The sequence below is a fragment of the Serinus canaria genome, chromosome 7, assembly GCF_022539315.1.
Source record: "Serinus canaria isolate serCan28SL12 chromosome 7, serCan2020, whole genome shotgun sequence".
In the NCBI taxonomy this organism is placed as follows: domain Eukaryota; kingdom Metazoa; phylum Chordata; class Aves; order Passeriformes; family Fringillidae; genus Serinus; species Serinus canaria.
The window spans coordinates 20,933,414-20,957,148 of record NC_066321.1 but is presented as its reverse complement, the minus strand read 5'-3'; the positions used below and the strand labels follow the sequence as shown (position 1 = coordinate 20,957,148).

Here is a 23,735-nt window from a genome sequence, read left to right as displayed (position 1 = left end):
AAGACTGTGCCATTTTTGCTGAATAAGGGCAGGTTAATCAGGATCCCCCAGGGGTGCAGACATGGATAACTGCTCTGTGCAGTCTAAGCTGAATGAGCACTGTTGGACAATTCAGTTTTTTCTGAACATGGGGTGTAGCATGCACAGCTCAGGCTATTGAGCTGCTCCACCCTGTGGACAGAGATTGTACAGTTCTGCACACAGATGTCCTCACCAGGAAACAAAACAGCCCTGAGACCTGGCCCAAGGGCTCTTTGGTAGTTATTAGCAGAAGATGAGATGTTTCCTTCTCCCTCATAAAATCATCACCTGGCTCGGTTATTCTTTCAGTGCCATGGATTGTATCTGGCTTGTACATCTTCACACATGATGGCAGAAAGTTAAAAACCCTCTAGATGTTGCTTTTTTGAGTCTGTGTTGAGACAAGGAAAAGTACCATTTAAGGTCTCTGAAATATTTGGTCTTCTAAAGCATTTAACAGGATGTGGTAATTGCATGGGGTCTGGGCCTCCATGGCCAGGAAGGGGCTGGGAAGAGTTTCTGCACTTCTCCATGCTGCTCTGAGGGTTTGGCTGGGTGTGCAGTGAGTGGCTGGTCATTGTCCTGGTTCTAGGCAGGGGGAGGTTGGTCCCACCCAGCTGGAAGGCAGTGGTGTTGCTGTGTGTGCAGCAGCCCCTGTGAATGTGTGAGAATTGGTTGGCATTTGACATTTACAGCACTCTGAATGAAAAAGGCAGATAAAATGAAAATATCTATACAAAGTGATTTGAAAATTATTGGAAATTGTGCTCATCAAATTCTGTTTATTCATCTGTGAGTCTAATTTCCATGCTATATTTTGGTACATTCATCCCTGAATTTATTTTCATGACCTTATTAGCTGTTCTGTGATAAGCATCATGGAAGACTGGTCATGTTGGGGCTGGTTTGCTTTTGGTTAAAACTGGGAGAATGCATGAGGAAAACTGCATTCTCTGGTTGTGGCCCTCTGAAGAGGTTGCAGGCTGGACTTTCCTGCTCACAGTGAGCAGGTAACTTCTTTTGGTGTCTGTCAGTTCTGTAAGGAAGCCACTGTCACATCCAGCTTTGGTGCAGGTGTCAGGATCTGACTCTGATGAAAACATCCCATGGTTTGCCCTGGGTACTCCTGGTGCTGGTGGGAGCTGGTGGTTTCCTCTCTGCCACAGTCTCCATCTCCAGCTCCTTCCTGCTTCCTTTGTTGCAAGAGCAGTCTTGCCATTTCAGAAGCTGAAATAAAAATAAATGTTTTCTGATCTTGATCAGAAGCTGAATGTCCCAAGGCAACTTGCTTGTGTGAAAGTTCACTCTAAACATAAAGGTACAACTCTGCTTCCTAAATACTAGAATGGTTTTGTTGCCCATGCATTGTGGGGTGCTCCCACAGCTGCAAGCATTTAAATTACATAGCAAGTACAATAGAGCATCACAGAATCACAGAGGGGTTTTGGCTGGAAGGGACCTTAAAGGTCACCTGGTTCCTGGAGCCCTTGCCATGGGCAGGAACACCTTCCACTAGAGCAGAGCCCTGTCCAGCCTGGCCTTGAACACTTTCAAAGATGGGACAGCCACAACTTCTCTGGGCAGGCTGTTCCAGTGCCTCAGCACCCTCTCAGTATTTAATGTAGGAAAGTTTTAGGGTACTGCTGCAGCAGTGGGTGAGGAGAGATAAAATAAATTATTTATTGTGTGGTGTCAGTAGGGGACTGTAAGAAAAGGACTGAAAAACAGGCTCAGTGCCTTAGTGCAGTACCTGACCATTCCTGTGCTCACATGGTCAGGGTACAAGCCAGTCTCCTCAATGCTGAATTAGTATCTGATACATATGCAGTCCAGAGCAGACTGCAGGCTATAAAAGTTGCTGATAATTGTTTGGTAGGGCCAGTCTTCCAGTGGTTTTCAGCTGTGCTTTATGGTTTCCATGTGAATCTGGACACAATGTTTCAGTGTGATCTGGGATCATTTTTCATTAAAAAAAAGCAGCCTACAAAGAACCCCCAAACAGGATGTGCTTCTTCCTCACCTCTCTCCTACAGGCAGAACATGCACGTGTGGGTTTATCCTTCCAATTAAGGAAGCATAATTTTGACACAGCAGTTAATTCTACTGATTTCCTTTTTGGCTTTTTTTTTTTTTAGCAGTATATTTATAAATGGGACTTAACAAATGTTGAGAAAAATCTTCAGTGGTTTAATAGAAACAGAGGGGGAGGAAGCTTGTCACAGCACCCATTTCCAGTGGTGAGCTCATGGTCTGGAGCTGTGCTGTTGCTTTATTGTGGTGCTCAGGGAGCTCCTGGCTGACCTGTGTATTTCCCAATGCCACATCATGGCAAAGCAAGCTGTGGCCACAGTCCCCTCCCTGCACCCTTGGGTGCCCCTCCTCAGTGGCAGAGCAGCAAGCACAGCAGGAACTCGATGGAGCATCTTGTGTTCCTGAGATTGTATTGAAACTGGGCTATGTAAGAAGATACCCCAATCCACCTCCAGCTGCATTAGACCAAAGGTGATAGTTTAGTCTTGACTTGCTCTTCTGCAGGCTCAGGATTAGCAGGAGCTGAACTGTAGTCCCTGTGTCCCAGTGTCCCAAAGCATGCTGAGCCCCAGGCTGGGACAGAGCATGCAGCACTCCTGGGACAGGAGCCCAAGCAGCCTCTGAGGTGAGGGAGTTGCAGACTGCTCTGTCAGAGGGAGAGCTCACTCTGGCTAACTCAGCTTGTTGGCTTTTTTTCTCACTTAGCAGAAGGTCCATGAGAAGCAGAAAGATCTTTTTTTATTGCTTTTTTTTTGGTGGAGTGGTGTTGGTGCTGCTGTTAATAGTGATTTTTAAATGTAAAAAACTGACATTTTCCTTCTCCCACTGCTGTGCAGGAGCAGCTGTGGAAAACACAGGCAGGGCTTGCCATGTCTCAGAGCTGTCTTAGCATTTGCCCTTCTTTCTCTACAGACATCCTGTGTCTCACAGCCTCTGACAATTGTGTGCAACATTCTGCCTCAGAGCAGTTTTCACCAAGTTGTGTCAGGCCAGGGCCATTTTTAAATTCTAAAACTGATTTTTGATCTGTCACATCCTATCACTATCCTTCTGTCTGTCTGTCTGTGTTTTCCTGTGCTGTCAATTGCCATGAGAGGGTTCTTTTTATAAAGTCAAAGTGAGGCTGAAGACACAAAAAAAGCTGTTATCCAGAGAGACAATTCTGGCTGGGGGAATACTGGGTTAGCAAGGCTTGGGAATAGAGATACTGATCTTTGATTAACTCATCTATAAGGGCCTCTGCTTCTCTCACCAGCTCCTGGTCCTATTTTCTGTTTAGATGTCTTATTATGTAGGACTAAGTCTGCTTTTCACTGGTGGACAGTTCCATGGGATCTCAGTTCCAGTAAGGATGCTTTGATATCCTAGAAATGCAGCTGATAATTGTTGGAAACCTGTTTAACCAAGTGCCATGATAACATGAGAGCTAATAACCCAAGTTTCCATTACTGGTGGACAAATTTGGCTTTCTTCTAAGCAGTGGAGAAAAAGGAGAAAGAAAGCAATTTCAAAACAGAGACAAGAAAACCATCTGAGTTCATCTTCTGTAGGGGGAAAGAAACATGGAGATAACTGAAGAAGGACTTGGAGGTTATCTCTGAGCATCAATTATATCCAGCTTTCCAGCTATTTCTCCCATTCCTTCAGGGCAGTACCAAACCTCTGTTCAGCTCTCCTTCCAGCAGCCTGTTCCCAGCTCCCCTGATCTGCTTTTCTCCCCCCAAACCCAGAGGGAGCTGAGGACAAAGGGGAAGCCCATGCAGAAGAGCTCCCAGTGCTTGCAGAGCTGCTGAAGCACCTCTGAGACCATTTGGCTGTTGCTGCAGTCTCACAATGTGCTGGGTGGTGCAGGAGTGCACCCAGAGCACAGCTTCTCCATGGCCTGGCCCTGCTCTCTCTCCTTTGTCTGGTTCCTGCCTAGTGCAGCAGATGAGCCTGCCAAGGAGGAAAATCATTATGACAAAGATGGATGTACTGCTATAAACAGGGAGGGGCTGTTGGGTGAAAAGCTTTCACCATTGTTCATTGGCTGCAGTTATAATAGTGAGCCATGGCATTGCCAAAAGGAAATGTGAAGTTCTCAGCTTTTCTACCTGGAGCATCCTAATTCCTTTCTTTGGAGGCCTCTTGAATGTTTTATATAAGAAGCAGACGAGGTAAGGAGTGGTGCATCTCAGACTGGGGAGAAGCTCACAGCAATCAGAGAGTGCCTTTTGGAATAAAATCTTAAATTCCAATTAAAAAAAGGCATCCTACCACATTGTTTCCATTTCCTGTCTCAGACCCTGCCAATAGTTTTTTTAGGACTTTCCTTCATGACACTGTAAAAAGCAATCATGATCTTGGGCCGGGTTACTTTACTTGGTAGTTGCATCTGTTCTGAAAGTAAGGACATAAATACAAACCATATTTTTGCCTGAGCAATGGTGTGTGTTATTGACAGCTGCTTTAGAAAATGAAAAATCTGCTTGGAATAGGAATCATAATAGGTTTTTTATAACTTGATGGTCTAAGTGTTTAAATGGGCCAGGTTTGAGGAAGGAGGAGCTACATTGGTTTGACCATCTGACACAGTTGGAGCCATGTGCTTTGGAACACGTGAGTCTCTCTTGATGCCAGCTATAGCAGCAGTCAGAAATCAGATCTGCTTTTAATTTTCTCTGGAAGGCTCTGATTTTTGCCTGGGCTGCTAATGGGTGGTTTGGTTTAGCTTTTTTTTTTTCTTTTACCCCAGAGGTTAATGAATGCACAGCAGCTATCTTGGTCTGAAGTGCAAAGATGGACAAGTTCTCAGCGAGTTTTTACCAAGGGATGGGGGGCAGAGTCAGTCTTATGCTCTTTTATTGAGGTTTAGCTTTTGGTAATGCCACAATACTCAACTTGAAAGGGTATTTTAGAGTAGGAAAGTGAACTTATGTTCATTATGTTGGTGTTGTGTGTGGAAAAACAAAGCAACCAAGCAAACAGCAATAAAGCACATCTCCCCATTCAGCAAACTAGGGGATTTTGCAGTGGAGGGAGGGGTTGTATTTCAAAAGTGCTTGTCCTTTTTTTAGGGTCTTTTCTGCTCAACTTTGACTGGACAGACAGTGTATTCAGGGGAGAAGATTAATTTACAGCTAGAAGACACTTTTACACCATATCATGTTGGTTTTTTTCACTAGCAGGGTAACTGTTCAGAATATTTGTGTAATCAAACTCCAATCAGTATTGCCTGTTAGATGTGTTAGAGAAATGAAGACAAAAAAAGCATTTCTGTGAATGCCTTGAGACCATGGCTATAACAGTTGGCACTGGTTTGAAGTTATGGTAAAACTGCTGTGCCCTTCTTAGTGTTATTAATGTTTGGAGGAAGTGAAGCAAGAGATGGGAAATGAGCTTTGTCTTTGTGCAGGCAGACTTTTAAAATAGGAGACAAAGAAGGATTTGCAGAAGAAAAAATAGGGGATGAAATGTCAAAGGGTAAATGTTTTCTCCTGTATTATCCCTTGCTGTGGTTGGAATGAGAGAGTATAAGAGCAATAGCCTCAACAGATATTTCTCCAGCCTTCCATGTGAGCTTCACTGGCCATGACCAAAGCAGTGTCTACAGAGAAAACCAGTCTGGGTTTCAAAACAAAGAAGTCTGATTGCAGTGTTCAAGCTTGTGAAACCTGACATTACTCTGAATTTACAGTGAACAAGAATGCTTTTCTGAATTTAAAAGGTACTTGGAAAAATTTCCTGTTAAATCTAAAAGAGGCAATTCATCCAATAAAGGCCTATTTCTGAAAATTTTGACCTTGCAAAATTAGACTGCAACAGACCTTTCAAATAACCCATAGGGAGGATGGGAAACTGCCAAACTCATTGATCCATCTCTTCAGGGCTGCAGTCAGACATAGTCAGTTCTGTCACAATGAATTAAAAAAAAAGGCTGTTTTTCTTTTAAATAGATACATTAGAGAGGCATATTTGATTTTGACAGCATCTTCAGTTGGAAATTGTTTACTGTGTAAATGAGACATTTCAGGGTACCTGTGGTGATGTAAATGAGAGGGTTACAGGACAGCCTTTGGCCTGACTCTGTTCTTTTACCTGCAGCTGACCTGCAGAGCCATGTCAGGAAGCAATTCCCACTGTGTCTGTCTTTTCTTAGAGAGCAAAGGGGATGTTCCCAGGAATGCTGGAAATCAGCAGCAGCCTGTTGTCTGGAGACTGAGATACAGAAAGTAACATTAAATTTTGTCTTTATTAAATGCCCACAAGGTGGCACTTGTCATCTTTTTACCTCTCTGAGAGCCAAATTTTTATACTTGCAGCAACACTGAGAAATAATACTAGATGTTTTGGAACTTAAAGAGTAAGCTATCTGTGCTTTCATGGCATATTTCCCCACCCCTCCATTAAACTACTGTCAAGAGAAAGACAAAACCAGCTGTGTTTTGCTTGTTACCATTCCATATGTGAAAGTTTCATCTTAAAATTTAAGATTAATTTTTTTGCTGTAAAAGATATAAACTTTTTTATTTCTCATAATTTATGCAGTCATAGGCCAGTATTTTATTTGGCAAAGAGGAGGAAAAATGAATAATTGCTTCCTTTGCTTTGGTTAAATGAAAAATCTAGAAATGAATGATTTGCAACCTGGTCTAATCACTTAGAGGATGAGTTCATTTCACTGCAGCAGTGCTTGTGATAAGCAAAATATTACATCTTAAAATTTCCCATCATTCATAAAGAGGCAATAATAATAGACCTGCTCATAAAAGTCATTGAACTCTGGCTGTTTTCAGTGGGTCTCTCACTGAACCCCGTTAGAAGCATTCCCACAGAATTTATTGCTGCCAGATCAGACAGTGTAGAAAGAGGATGGCAGTGTGATCCATTTTCTCCTTCCCTCTCAAGACTGATGTAATTATCAGAGCATGCCCTTCTTTAGGCCCCTTCACTTTTGCTGAGTGTGCTTTCTCGTGTCCCCCTTGGTCACATCTGAGAAATGCCATTAGCCCTTGTAGCTTTCTGGGGCATTGGTCACACTGACTTTCTCTTAATCATGTTTTCTCCAGTAATAATAAGAAATATAATTGTGCTTTTTTTGAGTAGTAAAAGCAAAAGCACGAGAGGATGAAGGAGCAAATAAAAATAAGTTTTCAATATTAAAATTCCTGGGACACAGGATGTGTAATGTAGTGCCATCTTGCAACTGAAGGGATGCTTTCATTATTGGTGCCTGTTTTCAGTGATTTGCATCTTTCCTTTACATTGTATTTTACTCTTGTTCTCCTCCCAGATGGGAATGCTCTGAAAAAGAGAAGAAAATACACTGAACTGTTTTCTTGCTTTGGTAACTTTAATTAATTATTAATTAAAATAATTTAATTTTACATGTCTAAAGCAGACCATGTGCATTTGAATTTATGGGCATTGAAAAGTGTAGCTACCTGTGCCAAAGGTAAGGTAAAGAAGTAAAACTTAGTATAAGAAGAGTTTTCACTGGTGGCTGTCACCTCTACCCCCAAGCTTGGGCACGTCCCTGTGGGTGGATGGCTTCAGTGGTGCAGTGCCTTTCTCGTGTGCCAGCTCTCCCAGGGCTGGCCTGGGAGCACCTGGGGGCTCTTGGCTGCCTGTGACCTCTGCCTGCAAATTGCCATCCCCTGGCAGGAGACAAGCCATGTAATCTGGCAAAAGCTCCTTTTTGGACCTAGAGGCAGTTTGTCTCTGTGGTCAGACTGGGATTTAGTTGGCATTTAGCAGCTGCCTCACTCCAGCTCCCTCCGGGGTGGGTTGTGTCTGTCAGCAGCACGATGGGCTCAGAACAGGGGGTGCTCTGCAGGGAGGGTTAGCTGTCTGCACACCTCTGAGGTGCCTGCTGAGCTCCAACACCTGCCAGCATGTGGAACTGCATGCCTGTCTGATGGCTTTTCCCTACCTGGAGAAGGTGGAGCAAATAGATGGTGGTTTATTTGGAGACTTTTGCACTGAAGCTCCTTACAGCATTGGTGTCTTAGAAGGAGCCTTGACATGTCTAAAAGTTTTCATAGCATTTTTCTTTTCCTTAATTCAAAGGAGATTGTGTGCCAAAGATAACATTAAAGAAGCATCAAAGACTCAATAACATTCTGGAAGTATCAGTCATCGTTGCTGAGTGACAAACAGAAATGTGGTGCTTATTGCCTGGGGTGTTCTCAGCCCTGTGGGGATGTTCCCATAAACAAAGGAAATTCTCTGATGCCCAGGTTGTGAAACCCTAAGTGTTTTCCACATGGCCCCAGGCCATATGTGCCATCAGGTTCCTGTCATTAATGCCTTTAAGTCACTAATGGAGCAACATTACATTTGGGTTAACGTTATTTATTCAGTGACTTCTAACCCCCAAATTTTTGTAAAATAACAGTATAAGGGGTTTTGTTTAAGAGAAAGGGAATATTACAAAAAGTTGCGTGTCATATCTTTAAAAATGTGCTGTAAGCCTGTGCAAGATATTTTGCTCAGAAAAAGTTTGTTGCCCCTTTGCTTTGGAAAGATGAAGGCAGGAAAAGATGGAGCCAGAGGATCATTTCCTCTTTTCTATTCACGTGAAGGACTTAGAAACAAATACTTTTTCAGTATTTAAGAAAACATTTCTTGCCAGGTAAGAAAGCCTGGCCACTGCTTTCTGCCTTGTTTATTGACGCTGACTGAAGTGCAGTTCTCTGCAGCCTTTGGCAGCTGTGTGTGGCACCCTGCAGCCAGGGTGGGGCAGGTTGGTTTCCACAGGACCTGCTGCTGTAATGTGACACTTGCTCTGTGCATCGAGGTCCTGCTCCTGCCCACCACCCATGACAGATTGCCACCCAAGTTACTGCTCCTGGTAGCAGAGGGGTACAAAGAAAAGGGCATCCCAAGGTCTGGTCTAGGAGCAATGAAGGATGTTTGGTGTCCCTTATTTCTTCCCTACACATGCTCTAGACAGGGATGGTGTTTTCTGCACCCTCCACCTTGCTGCCCCTCTCCAGAAGCTGCCTGGAATCATCTTCCCCCCCTGCTGCCAGCTGTACAGGGACTTCTGCAAAAGGCTTCCAGTGCTGCTGCAGCCAAAGATCAGCTTCTCATATTTACCCTGAAACCATGGAGCTGTAGCCCATCTGTTTTAGTGCTGCTGCCTAGGGCAGTGGCTGTATTCAGCCTTCAATTAACTCAGTGTTGTTGGAGTTTTATTTTGGTTGGAGTGTGTAAAAGCCATCACTGCTAGGGCCTGCTTGGCTGCTGCTGAAAACATTTTGTGATGGCTTGAGCTTAGTTTCTGAAATGCTCTTGGCACTTGTACTCTGAAAAACAGAGATGAAATGACATTTTCTGTTAAATTGCACTGGTTTTTGTGGCCTGAGAATCTCACCAGCAAATAAATTATGGCTTTGTTTCTCTAAGTCAAGGGATTTTTTTTAATGTGCATCCATTGAGCATGGAGAAGGTGCTAATAAGGAAGATCTGGGGGCTGGAGACAAATTTTCTAGAAGTTTCTTTCAGGCACAAAAAGGAGTCTGTTGTATGGGTCAGCAAATGGCCACATCCACTGGGCAGGTCATGAATCTCTGCAGGAGTTAATTTTTGATGCATGCTGCTGCCAAACAAAGCAAGACTGGCCTCTTGCAAGAGATGCCTTCTGGTTAGTGCCTAGCCAGAGCTTACAGAAGAATGTTTATACTTTCTTGCATCTTTTCATATTTGTGACTTGCTCCATTCTTTGGTCCTAGACCAGTTCAGAACATGAAATCAGACTTTTTTTTTTTTTCTCCCCCTGATCATGTTGGTATTTGGTCCACATGGCTGGGAACTGGCTTCTTCCACATGGTACCACACCTGAGGCCTCATCTGTATTCAATAGAGATATTATCACATAAAACCAAAGGTTGGGGTCAGAGCTGCTGTCTCAGCAGATAGATGATTGTTTCCTCCCAGACAACATTAATCTCTGCTGTTAGAGATGACCAAGGTGCAGGCACTGACGTCCAGTAACAGAAAAGTAAAACTGAATTCTCTAGAGTAAATCTCTCTGTAGGTCCTCCATTGCTTTATGGGGTTACCCTGCAGAGTTAAGCTGCTGCTGCTCCTCTCCCCTTGAACTGGCTGAGACACAGCCATTGCAAGCAGAGGTAAACATTTTTATTCTTTCTTTGAAAGGAATAGACAAAGACAAGCACTCCGAACAGTTTGAGGCAACAGTAACAGTTTTTGTATCTGCAGTTAAAATGTGCACTCTGAAAGTACTGCAGTTGTCCAAATTTGTGTAGTGGATAAAATAGGAGTGGGTAAGAAAGAAGCAAAATAGCACAGGGAAATGCTACATTGTAATGTCACAATTAGTCACATTGGTGTTTATGGAAAATCTGAGATGTTCTCCCGGTGTTTGTGTCTGTATATGAGCTTCTAAATGGCTGTATGGTGTCTGTTGGCAGAAGCCCATTTCTGTGAAGTGAGTACTTCTGATGGTCAGTCATGCTTGTCAATTCTTGGTTGCAGGTGGTTTGTGCTCAAGATGCATAGTTAACCTTTTTTTTTTTTTTTTGGTGAATTGGTGTGCTCAGTGCAGGGCACTCTGGACTCAGAGCGCAATGCTCCTGCCCACTGGGACATTTCTGGCTGTTACACCAGAAGCTGCCTCTTGTGCTGTTCTGGGCTTTCTGCCTCCTTTTTCTCTGCATTTAAGCAAACTGCAAGGAACCTTGGAGTAGAGATGAAACAAGGGGGTTTGAGGATGAGATGCTGAGCAGGTAGAGTGGGATGGAGGAAGCAAACCAAAGCACTGCTCAAGGATGAGGGGAGAGGTCTTGCATGGAGGTGGAGATTGCTAAGGCTGGGGAAAGCAAAATCCTGGGAAAGAGAGGAGTGTGTTGTGAGTGAAGAGGGTGATGGCAAGCAAGTGCTGAGTATCCAGAATTTCTCTTGTGATTAGAATATAAGGAAACCAAAGGTAGATCTTCAGAAAACTGCACTTCCAAATGAAACAAAGTGAGAAAGGATGAGCCACTTGGATCATCCTCAGGATTCTACATATATTGACTGATGGCATTAAATAATGCTTGTGCAAACTGCCAAAGTAAGAACAAACACTATGTCTGAGTTGCTCGGAGTAAAGTTGGTGTAACTCCACTTGTCAGAAGCAGCTGAAGAAAAGTGTTTACTGTCTTACATGGTAAATTTGGCTTATGGGAAACCTGGGTGGTTTTTAAGTACATATCATCTGCATTGTGTTTGTAGCCCAGTTAATTCTAAGGGAAAGTATCTGTCGGCCTGAAACTGGTCTCAGTTTGAAATTGCAATTTATGTACATGGACAGTGTCCCTGATCTAAAATGTCCTTGCTGGTTAGAATGCCTTCACACTGGTGGCAATCTGACCAGTGCTGGTGGGATCCCATCTGGACAGAGCTGATAGCATCAGCTTATGTATTTATGTTTTCCTTGATGCTGTAGGCCTTTGGAGAAGAGTAGCTTTAAGTTGAATTGCATCTCACTTAGGGCAGAAAATACAGTTAAGATAGAACCTGATGCACAGCTTGTAGAAAATTATTTTATCCTGGAAACACTTAGCAGAGCTGAGTTACTGTGAAAAAAATCTGAGAACTGACAGTGTACTTTATTGCATTAATTAGAAAGTGCTGCAGCATTAGTGAGAAAATGTATTTTGGGTTCCACATTTTCTGTGGGTTTTTTATCATGCCTGTAAGAGCTTTTCAGATGCCTAATTGGAGATGCTGTATGTGGAAGCCTGTACTATCTGAAAATCAAACCCTTATCCTAATAATGAATTTCTAAATACTTTTGATGGATTGAATGGGACCACATCAGTTAACCTTTACAAAAAGGCAACTAATAGACAGAGCTGGTGTTTATGCTTATTCTATTTCATCTTTGTGTAGTAGGATAGTTTTAGTAATAGAAACATTCTTGCTCAGAAACAAACACTAGAAACCCTCTGCTTCACTGTGCTTGTGTTTGCTACTACACTTTTTAACAAAATCACAATAGAAATCACCTTTTGTATTTTCATTACCTCGTGTGGGATGGCTGGAGGGTATTCTCACACTGTAAAGGCAATAAAGCTCACCAACAGATTTTTTTTCCTAACAGAATCCTTCTGCACAGCTGCATAACATAAATCATTCCTTCCCATTTCTGAATGTTAGTTATTTCTTGTCTGAAAGTAACTGCTGTTCTTGCCTGACTTTAACAAGGTTTGAGGTTTTTTGTTTGGCACAAATATTGTCACTTTTTAGTTTTATAACCACGATGCCCTCAGCTGTAACAATTGCACGCCTTGAGTGTGAGCAAGTACAGGTTAGACTGCCAAGATGTTTTTATTTTTGTAACAGTCAGCTCACATTTTAAAAATACAATGTGTATTATCCTTTACTTAAATTATTTATTTGTGAATTCAACTAGTGCATATATTGCCAAAACCCAGAGTATATAAAAAGTAAATTCAGGTGGTGGGGTAAGAGTTGTCTTCTGGGACTAAAGCCATTATTTTTACTTTAAAATTTTGCTCCTTTTCCACGTGACATTCATTGCTGAGGGATCATGTTACAATGCTTCTGGAATGAATCGACTTGCACTGCCTTAATTAAAGGTATCAAAGCAGGAATGAATAACCCTGGCTGCATCTGTTGCTGCTGATTTGCTTTTACTGCCTCAGTGAGGCACGAGCTGCTTAAGGTCTCTCTGCAGATTCAAGGTGTTCTTGCTGCTCTGCAGGATGTGGTAGAGCATCTGCAGCACCTTCCAAAGATCAAACCCCATCATAGTCAGGGGGATGGCAGTTTAACTGAGTGCTGCCTTAATAATAAAGTCATGATGAATTGTATTTATAAAACCCACTGGTGGTCTGCAAGGTTTGCACCCTCTTCATGCACAGAGCTAAAATATGGGGTAAATATGGAACAAAATTACAGTGCAGTCAGGGCAGGGAGTGTTCTGGGAGGGTCTGGCAAAGCCTGTGCCAGTTAAACTGGAAAATGTCTCCTTCCACTACATGCTGGTTTAGAGATATTTGATGTGACTTTGTGAGAGATGGACTGCAGCAAGTAGCTGAAGAAGGCAGATTGCTTACTCCAAGGGAAGGCCAAGCAAAATCTCAGCTTCAGGCTCAGTTTGGCAGGCCTTAAGGACCCTGAAGTGGAGATGCCACTCAGGCCAAAATTCAAGCAACAGGTTCCCAGATTGCTTGATCTTTATGTAACCTTGTAATAAAAACGAGAAATTCCTATGTGTTGGGTGCAGCAGGTCGTTCCCGTGAGCGGACAATTGCAAAGAGAGCTCAGGCATGCAGGCTGCAGTCAGCAGTGCCTTCAGACAGCCAGGCTGGCTGAGTGGGTGGCTCAGCCTGGGACCCTCTGGTGGGGAGGATGGAATAATTCTCACCAGCTCCAGGCAGATAAGCACAGCATCTTGCTGAAAGCCTCGGTGGCTTGTGGCATCAGAACTGAAGCTGGTCAGAGCAGTGGATCAGAGTCAAAGTTTGCAGCATAGCCCTGAGCTCAAAATGTTGGATCAGTTGTAAAACAAGTCATAGGGGTGACAGAACTTAGAAGACATTGAGATCTTATTTTTAAAAAAATGTATTTGAGAATTAAAATCTAGGAGTAGAAATATGTTATTACTTTTAATATATAGTCACTACTTCCAAAAAGGGCTTGTACTCAGCATGAAAAAAAACTCCCTGCCTTTCTCCAAAGTATTTAGCTGTCCTTGCATACTCTGATTTTATTTTAAGAGTTGTTAATTGCCATCCAGAAGAGGAAAAAGCTAATGGCAGGAATAAGTTGCATGGAAACTCATTTATTGGAATATAAATTGAGATTAAAAAAATCTTTCTGGTGTAGTTGAAAATGGAATTTATATACATAGTAAAATAATATACATTCTTCCTCCTCACAGTATGCTGGCTTCTGATCTGCATCTTTGCCATTTTTCAGATTTGTTTCCATAGTATTTTTTGTAGCTGGATAAAGAAAATACCTTTTCACATTTTTAGTTTATGTAAAAAGGGGGGAATTATAACAGGGTGTTCTATAATAGTAAAAAGTAGGTTTAGAACCTAGGTGCAATATTATCTTAATAATTCTGCAAGTGCTTCTGCAGTTTTTTTCTGTGTTGAAATGTTTCCTATGCAGCATTAAGATTTTTTTGTTTCTTTTCAGATACTGATGAATACAGACCACCTGTTTGGAAATCTTACTGTAAGTATCTCAGCATTTTGGGGCTTTTTCCCAAGTTAGAGCTGAAAAAGTTTCAGTTGGATGCTTTAAAAGATTCATTTCTCTTTTCATCAGAATGTGAATTTAAGAAGCATCAAAAGGGTTCACTTCTGTTTAGAGACAGGTACAAGGAGGGAGGTTCACTACCCCAAGGACAAGTGAACATAAATTATTTAGAGGAGTAGATTCTCTGCCCCTTATTAACGTGCACTGTCCCACTCCTGCTTATAGTGGTTTGTCTGCCTAGACCAGGGCTTACATAAACTCCATTTGTGCCTTAAATTTGGCATCCTTGCAAACTTCTAGGGCTTCTGTGATCTAGTGGTTTGCATCACTAGAGCTGAGCTTGAGCTGGTTAAGAAAACTCAAAATAAATTGTTTTCTTCAGGAATTTGCTGATGTAGTAAAAGGAGAGCATTTGTTTGGCCTGGTGTGACAAATCACAAGCAGGTTTTTGGAAGCCCTGACTAGAAGGGCCTGGATGCTCCCAGCCTGCCTGTGCTCTGCAGTTCTTGGTGTGTGTGTGCCTGTGCCCAGGGGCAGCTGGCCTTGCAGGCTGCCTTTGTCAAGTGTGCAGGGCAGCAGTCCAGGTGCCTTGCCCTGAGATAAGAGTTCCACTCTCATGGGGACTTCACGACTTGCTAGTTTTGTTTCAAAAAAAACCAAACCCAAACCAAACCCACAAAAAGGCAAACAGCCATTTTAAATGCAAAAGAAATCCATGTAAAGGAGTGACCTCTTATTTGACTGTGCAAATGGAGGTTTAGGGACATGGAAGAGAGCATGAGAAAACAGTAAAAGAGCATTGTAGCTTCCCACAGTGGCTCAGCTATAATTTCTAGTTCTTTGTAGATATAAAAGGCAAGATGTGAGACATTTTGAGACTTGAGGAACCACAGCAAGAAAGAAGATTCTTCTGTGACAAGCAGATTTTGAAAACAATGTTTGTGTGTATAACACACTTAGCAGTTTAGGGATGTCAGACTTATATTTGCATTACTTTGTATATGTTCATCTCGGTTAAAGGGATTTGCTCAAGCAACATTTCACATTGTGAAAAAGTTTGCTCCCTAAAGGTTGAGGAGATTTAGCACTTGAGAAAATGTAGTTACTTTAAAAGGTTGCCATCCTGCTGTGGGAAACTTTTTAATCAGAGATGTAGAATTAAAGGGCAGGTGAGAACCATGGTTAGAAAGAGAGCAAGTGTAAGAGGGCAGATTCGATTATTTTTTTCAGCTCTGTACCTTCTGTCAACTCAGGGAACACTGCTCCAGTTTATTCCACACCATAATCTAGAAGGAGGAGGTTGAGCCTCTCTAATACCAGATGCTCATTGCCAGCTTGACAGAAGCTGAAAGCCTGGGCACGTGCAGCTGTGCCTGCACCCAGTCTCCAGCGTGGTTTACATGGATGGTTTGTGTGCTCCTGCTCTCCTGACAAGGGTTTGCCTGCTGTGGTGAACAGAAGTAAGCCATGGATCCTGAGGTTTGATCACATTTCTGTCTCATGGCAATGCAGAGGAATGTCTTGTTTGACTGCCCTGGCAATAATTACAGTGAGGAAAAGCTGGTGTTGAACAGTTTTGTTGTCTTAGCTAGCAAAGGTTCTATCATCATCATAGTATGAGGATTTCATATTATCAGAGCTTCATACCTTCTTGATACAGGCAGCTCCTCTACACACTGACTTCTCCAAGTCCTCACAGTAATCTGACTCTCCTCACTCCTCTTTCCTTACTCTTATCTAGCACTAGTTCTTATTGATTGCAGGTGTGGCCTGTTAAGATCAGGCCCTCCTCCAATCTTCAGCAACTGAAACAGCTGCAACTCACTGGGCTTGTAAGATCACCCTCTACAGTTTGAATTGCATCCATTGGTTAGAGGAGCAGGGATAGGAATATCCTGTTTTGTAACTTAGTCAACCTGCTGTGCTTCTTACTGGAAGAGGAGAAAGATATTGCCATTGGTGAAAAGAAATTTCCTTTCAGAAAATCTTTTCAGCCTGGCTTGAAGTAAGGTGGGAAACAGTTCTCAGTTTTCAGCCAGTTTCTGTGGAGCATGGTGATTGTGGGTCTCCTTTTTTGTGAAATTCAGAAAAGTCTTAACTTGCTCTTTCACTTTGGGTTTTTTTTTCCATTGAACTTGGCTCTGCAGTTCTCAGAATTAGATATGGACAAGATCCAGTGCCATCAAATACAGCTTTTACAATAGTAGCTAGGGAATCTATGTGCTGGCAATATAAATGGTCATGCTATGCCTAAAATGATAATTGCACTTTTATATACCAATGTGCTGTTCTTCATCACTTGCAAAAATCATTTCTGTATTATCCAGCATGGAAATGAGTGATTTTAGTAGCAACAGGAAAAACTATTAGGGTTTTTTATTTGGATCAAAGGGAATGTTTTTTTCCAGTTTATCTTACGATTCAGTGGTCATTGGACATCTTGCCACTTCCTCCATTCCCATGTAAGTTGACATATAAGTACAGAATTTGCCAGTGGAAAAGATTTGGAGTCAAATGAGAATTGTAATTAAGTCAAATTGTATTGGTTAAATTAATGTATGGTCTTATTTTCTGAAGAAGGTGATGGCACAGTGTAGACCTCGGTATTCGTACTAATGATTGCAACATAATTTAATTTTGAAATATTACAATTCCAAGTGTCCATTTTGCCATTTCTAGTGTACTACTGAAATACTAACTTAGTGATGACAGCCTCATTTTGAAGGTGGCTTGCCAAACCAGATCCAGTTGGCATAGAAGTTGAAAGTCATTCCTTTGGTACTATACTATAAAGTCTGCACACACTAGTAGCATTAAATTTACATCTGGTTGTAAAGATCTGTTCTGGCTTGATGAAGCTTATTTTAAAAATAGATAAAAAGGAGGAGGGAAGATATAAATGTAAGTGTATGTCATAATTTGGGCCTTAGCTATTTTACTCTGCTACTCAACTCATTGTCTTTAGATCTGCAAAGGCAAAGGCATCTTTCTCTTTCTTCAGAAAGGTCCTCACTGAGCAGTGGCAAAGGCAGAGGGTTTGACAGTGCACAGTTCTGAATGATTCTTGTAAAGCCTTGATGAATTGCAGGGGACTGGGTGTGTGCCCAGCTTAGTAGGATTGGGCTCCATCTGCTTACCAAAGTCTGACAGCAGCCTGATTCGACATATAGTGAACTTTAGTTTATTATGGTTCTTTTTCTGATCTGTTTGCTGGAACTTGTCTGATCTCACCTAGTTATTCCATATGACTTGATGAATTCATTGTAAAGAAAATCAATATCTCATTTTGGCTTGCAACGTTCTTTTTTCTGACCACTTGTTAGTAAATTTTTATATCTTTTGTATCCTTGTGTTAAATTTTGCAGAAAGTCTCCTTTATTTAAACTGCAATGTTTAATGTTAAATTCCTAACTGACAGAATGATTCTCTATTAATTAGAATTTTCCTTCTGCCTCCTCCCAGTGTATCAGTTGCAGCAGGAAGCTCCCCATCCTAGAAGAATAACCTGCACTCGTGAGGTAGGTATTAGTGTCAGTTCTGTACAGCCCAGTAATTCCATGTCTGTACTTAATTGTGCCCAGCCCAAAGAGTGGTTCCTTGGGATACTTTGTGCTGTGATTACAGTGAGTAGCCTTGGGGCACTGGTACTTGGAAATCCATTTGTTCGAAAATGGAATTTAAAGCATTTTGATCTGTATCGTCATTTACTGAGACTCATTTACTACTTTTTGATTCTTAGACATATGGAAACTTACATTTTCTCCTCATTTTCTCATGAGGATCTCATTTGTGACTGTTTTAATTCCCACAGAATTAGAACCTTCATTTTTCTGTATATATTTTGATTTCTTTAAAATAAAAAAAACAAAAAAAAAGAAATTAAAAAACCCAAACCAAACCCATAATTGAAAATACCAGCACAGTTAAAGAACTCATACAATGCTTAACATGACAATTGTAATTATTTTGTAATTATTTGACTGCACAAAATATATGTTCTGTGTAGTCAGGCAGAAATTGTAAACTGATGAAGGAGTCTGGGATATTCAGTAAGATATGTTAGCATAATATTCCAGGCTAGTTTGGCTGCAGAGAAGGGCTTGGAGGTCTTCTGTCCTAGGTGGTAAGAACTCACAAGCAAATTTCATATCAAGTTCTTTTTCATAGTGTTTCTTAGAATACTGTTCTATGTTAGCTAATCCAGTCAAATAAGCAGAGACATAAATGTGTATTCAGTATCTGGAAATTAAAAAGTTTTATTGCCTCTGGTGTGATGGAAATTGTTCAGCTGTTGATCAGATAAAGATTGCCCTCTTTTTAGAATAGAACAAGAAACTTGCCAGCCAAATATAAAAGCATCTGTGTAAATCTCTTCAAATACAAATCACACTGACTACTACAACTTTCTCATCCTCATTTTCACTAAATTTAAATTCTGTTAATTGGAAAATGTTACTAGCTCTAATAGAGATAGTTAATTAAAAAGTTGGACTGGTTTACAAAGGAAAATTTGCTGTGGGTGAGTGGTGGCCTCTAGCCTGTTACAGTCAGTGGGGGATTTGCAGAAGTATCACAAACAATCCAAACATTGCAAAGTCCTGTCATCAGTGCAGAAGGAAATGCAACAGGTTAGTGTCTGTAATGTCATACTTCTATGAATTCATTCCAAAACAAGATTATGACACATGGCAAACTAAAGTGTAAAACTATCCCTGTGTCAGAGTGAACAAAAAACTGAGACATTGAGTGTTCTAAAAGACTTGACCTCTGCAGAGTAAACCTGTGTCTGCACCATGAACATAGAAACTGAGAAATAGAAGCTGTACATTTAGAAACTAGTGTGAATAGAAGTGAATAACACAAAACTCTGAAAGAATCAGTCAGGTATTTAGCTGCAGAACAGAGCATGCTAAATACACATTTTATCATTGAAGAATTACTTTTTTTTTTAAGTTATTAGAAGCTTATTTTTAACTAATAAAGGTAAAATTGAAGAAGTATATTATCAGTGTGCATTTTCCTACTGCTGCATTCATTCTTTATGATGCAGAAAGGAGTTTTTCATTCTCAGTGTTGAACAATTTATGCAGCTGAGCTGATTTGAAGTGAAAATATATTCAGCAAGCAGTAACTTGTTAACCTTTCTCTCTGGTCTCAGCCTCTCCTGCTTGTGCTGAGCTTTGTGATCTGTTCTTTCTCAGCTGGGTTTCTATTAGCAGCCACACATGCATCAGTGGGGAGCAGAATCTTTTCCTAAGTGGTTGAATTATTCAGCTGTATAAACAAATTCATAAATATTAGGAAGAGAATTTTGGTCTTGAGAACATCAAAGAGGTCAGTGGGAATGAACAATATGTAATTTGGTGAGGTATTAACAAATAAATTGCTCTTCTTGCCTTATTGTAATCCACTTGTTGACAGAAGCAGGAGCAATGATTGGGGGGAAAAGCACTTGTTAAAGAATAATTGGAAATCACACTGTAGAAAACCCCAACCCTTCATTTCACGTGCAAAGACACACATGGTACAAGTGCTGATACTGAGAGGAGTATTCAACAGAATGACCTACTTAACTTGAAATGCTTCTCAAATACAAAGAATTCAAGTTTCTGCTCTGCTGCACCAGTTTCATATCAGAGCAACACACAGATCAGTGGAGAGATGCTGAAGTGAAAAGAGCATTGCATTCATTTGGGATATTTTATTGTGAAGGTGCAGCAGAGCTGAGCCTTTTAATACTCCATGAGGTTAAAGTTGATAATTCCATAACATTCTAAGGTTATTTGACTTCTGCATGAGGCTTGCATGCAAATGATAATGTTGTTTGTCCAATTAATACTGTATTTCCTCCATGAAATTACTATTTTTTCTGCATATAATATTATATACATGTGTGCATGCATAGGCATATTTAGGGCAGCCTTGACTGATATATAAAAGCATTCAATGAACAGTTTAAAATAATTATATGAAAAATACATAGTATGGAGAAAGTAAAATCACTGGCTTTTTCTGTCCTTTTAGGAGGCTTCATCCTAATTCAGTGCTAATAGTTAATAAACCTGTTAAACAGCATCTCTGTGTAGTATTGTGAAAATGGTCAAGAGAGAACATGGGCATACATAATGCACATCCTTATTAGAGCTGTTTGTAAAGGTGGCCTTATCCTCATGATATTTGACCAGGATGACTCTCCAAATTCCATTATAGCTAAGCTCTTTTCCTGCTATAAGGTGCTTGCCATGTCTGCTTGATTTGTCTGTTCAGAAATTTGGTTTCATTGCCTTCACCCCTCACTTAGAAAAAATGACAGATTAAGCAATGGTGGATATCTTGTTCATCTTTGTGTTTCTTGAAGGTATCATAGGGAGACCTTAATTTTTTCCTGTGGCCTCTGCATTAGTGATATACAAATAAACACATTGAAAACACATATCTCATGCTTTCCAACCCCCCCATTTTTTTTCCAAGTTAGAAACCATTTTTAAAACCTTGCCAACCAAACAGCAACAGGAAATTTTTCCCAAAAGTAAAAATCCTGAGAAGTCAAGAGGCAAAAGATGAGCCTGTTTGGCTGATCTTTGCTGGATACAAAGAAAAAGAAGCAGCTATGGCTGCTCAGCAATGCTTTGGTCCAAAAATATTGCCAAATCAGAAAATAATTCTGCAGAGGATACCTACACTGTATTTTCAGCTGTCATCTTTAGCTAATAGGACCCATTTCTTGCTATCATCTTATTTTAAAATGCATTTTCTTTCTTGGATAGGTTTAGTTCCAGTCCAGATGTTTTGGTTTTGTCTCGTTAGCTTATGGATGACAAGCAGTGAAAGTTAGACCATTGAAGCTTCTGAACTAAACTGCTTTGGCTTTCAGTGCTCAGGTGCACAGGGAGGATATGTGGGTGCCTGCAATTGTCATTTTTAGAACTAATTTTGTAGAATACAGTCTGCCAGGAACTCTTTGAAGTCCAAGGAAACACAAAAGATCAAGAAAGCTGCACGTTGCTTCTGGTTCCAGTGCAGTTAGGGATAAAAACCCTGTGTCTAAGTTGCAAAGGGTGCAGTTGGTGTAACATCTGCCAGAAGCTTTACAGAAAGGCTGAGAACAGTGTTTACTGTCTTACATGGTAAATTTGGCTTACAGAGCCTGTGTGGTTTTCTCAGTGCACACAGGCTGCTCTGTGTGTGTAACCCAGTCATTCTGAGTGAATTAGAAGGCCCCTGCTGAGTTCTGATGGAATTTTCTTGAAGTCTTAATGTATGTCAGTATAGATGTCAAAACCCCCTAATATTATCATAAATGTAATAAGTGATTTAAAAAACCCCAAAACACAAATAAACAGGCAATAAAACTCAGTGAATTGAGGTTCCAGCTGCACTGAGTCTTATGCAAGCAAAAAGTGTTGCACATCAGCATTGATGCTGAAGTTATTGCAGGTTGGTAAAAGTGATCAGTAGAGACAGTGTTAACAGAAGTGGTTATTTTCCTTTTTAACTCATCATCCACTAGAATGAACTGCAAGCCTAGCTACAAATGTCTGGAAGTCCTGTGGGGTTTTTTTCAGCTGCTTCGTTCCAGTCATCTGCCCGTTCACATTTTCAGATGTTTGCACTGAGTATATGATAAATTTTCTTAGGACTTGCAAGTACTCTGAAGATGCCCTGTCAAGTTACTAATCCATTTCTGAAAAGGAATGCTTCTGCTTATATGACAGAACTGGAAAATTTTTATAAATTCACTGAGATAAAGATAAAATCTCACTAGACAGACAACAAAACCTTACTCATGACAGGGTTCTTCTTTATCAACTGCTCTAAACTAGTGTCTTGGCTTAAAGGTTTTAGTTGAGAATTGTTGCAAGTTTCTATAACAGCAGCAATAAAGTGCTTTCATTTTTTCTCTGTTTATGTTGCTATCTTCTTATTGAAGAAATAGCCTACATTTAATAGAAAAAAATCTAAGACCTTTCTTCTTTTTTTAAATAATCCAGTCTCTTCAGGCCCTTTGAAAACAGCTATCACACCAGGCAACTCTTTTTTGCTGTTATAAAGGAAAAGGAAATATTTTAGATCATGATAAATCTTTCCAGTGATGGAATGTTTTTTTTCCAAAGTGATGAATCATTACAACAGCTTTTTATTTGCTGGGAATGTTGAAGAATTGTTATTAGACTGTACATCAGGATGTATGTTGCTTTTTGTTGTTTTGGATATCTGAAATCTTTATTCTCCACTGAAAACACTGGAAAGAAGCACTAATATTAATAGGCTTTTTGTTGAAAAGATGGAAAAAAACCCTTATGTGCCATTCTTTGTTTCAGTATAGCTGCATTGTTTTATACTTCTGTAGTTCCAGTTGTACAACTGTTGACTTTTACTCCCCAAAGAGTTTCCCCCTTTAAATTTGGCAAGAAAGAATAACCTGGTGGCTGAAATTATTATCTGATTTCTATGGGATATGCTGTTCCTCAGTCTGCTCTAAACCTCCAGGACAAATGAAGATGCATTACTTCATCTGAAATAATTACCAGGCACCTCTGCATGTTGTGTGCTTTTACAACATAAGGTCTCTGGAGCCCAGACAAGGTGGAGTTGCAGCACATAACACGTGCACACCTGCTTTGGAAGTCTTTTGGGTGATACTGCAGATGACACAGTCTAGTGAAGTCAAAGAGCACAAGACTCAGGCACTTGATGATTTACTCAACCATTTGCCCTCACTCTGAGGGCCTGCATAGTAGTGGCTTTATTTCAGCAGGGGCACCACCAGCTCTGGGATGGAAGGTAACCTGTAAACTTAAGGTTTTATAGATATTTCACTGTATTACTGCACTCAACAATATGGTGCACTTATATGCATGAAATGAAAACCCATTTCCCCTATCTGGCACTTTGTAAAGCCAATATTTAATGCCATCAGTTGGGATATGCAGAATCCTGAGGATGACATGATCCCAGTGGCTCATCCTTTCTCACTCCATTTTAAGCCATTCCCCAGTGCAATGTTTCCTGGAGGTTTCCCTTTGGTTTCCCCATGTTCTAATCACAGGAGAAATTCTGTTCTAGATTATTTTTGCCTGCACTTTCCCATTATATCCCTTTCTGGCTTTAATACTATATTGTAAACAGTCCACTTAGTATGTAGCTTCTCTTGTTATGAAACATGACAATTTCTGTTGTTTCTTCTAGGTAGAGAACAGACCCAAATATTATGGAAGAGAGTAAGTAACAAACATCTCTGAAAGGGGTTTATCCTGACATATTGGTTAATAATAGTTACAGAAAAGGTGTCAAGTGTTTAGTCTGAGCTCTTTGTTTCTTCTGTGTGTTTTACAGCAGTGTGTCTCACCATCAGATCATTATTACAGTGCCATCACTTTTGTCTGCCTAAAATTACAGCTGCAATTGCTGATGGATATGGATATCACTGAGTGCTACTTTAAGTGAGAAAAACATACATA

At 40.7% G+C, this 23,735-nt stretch overlaps 1 protein-coding gene across 3 annotated transcripts in view; it reads left to right on the top strand.

Moving 5' to 3' along the window:
• Positions 1 to 23,735, top strand: part of CHN1 (chimerin 1) — a 92,313-nt gene that overhangs the window by 6,480 nt on the left and 62,098 nt on the right. Inside the window, exons 2-4 of one of the 3 annotated variants that reach the window (XM_050976973.1) lie at positions 14,212 to 14,250; positions 17,737 to 17,796; positions 23,468 to 23,495. In XM_050976973.1, coding sequence (XP_050832930.1) covers positions 14,212 to 14,250; positions 17,737 to 17,796; positions 23,468 to 23,495 — 127 coding nt within the window. Of the gene's footprint in view, positions 1 to 14,211; positions 14,251 to 17,736; positions 17,797 to 23,467; positions 23,496 to 23,610; positions 23,718 to 23,735 lie in introns of those variants that run through there. The other 2 variants (XM_050976974.1, XM_030240171.2) reach the window with 2 other exon arrangements.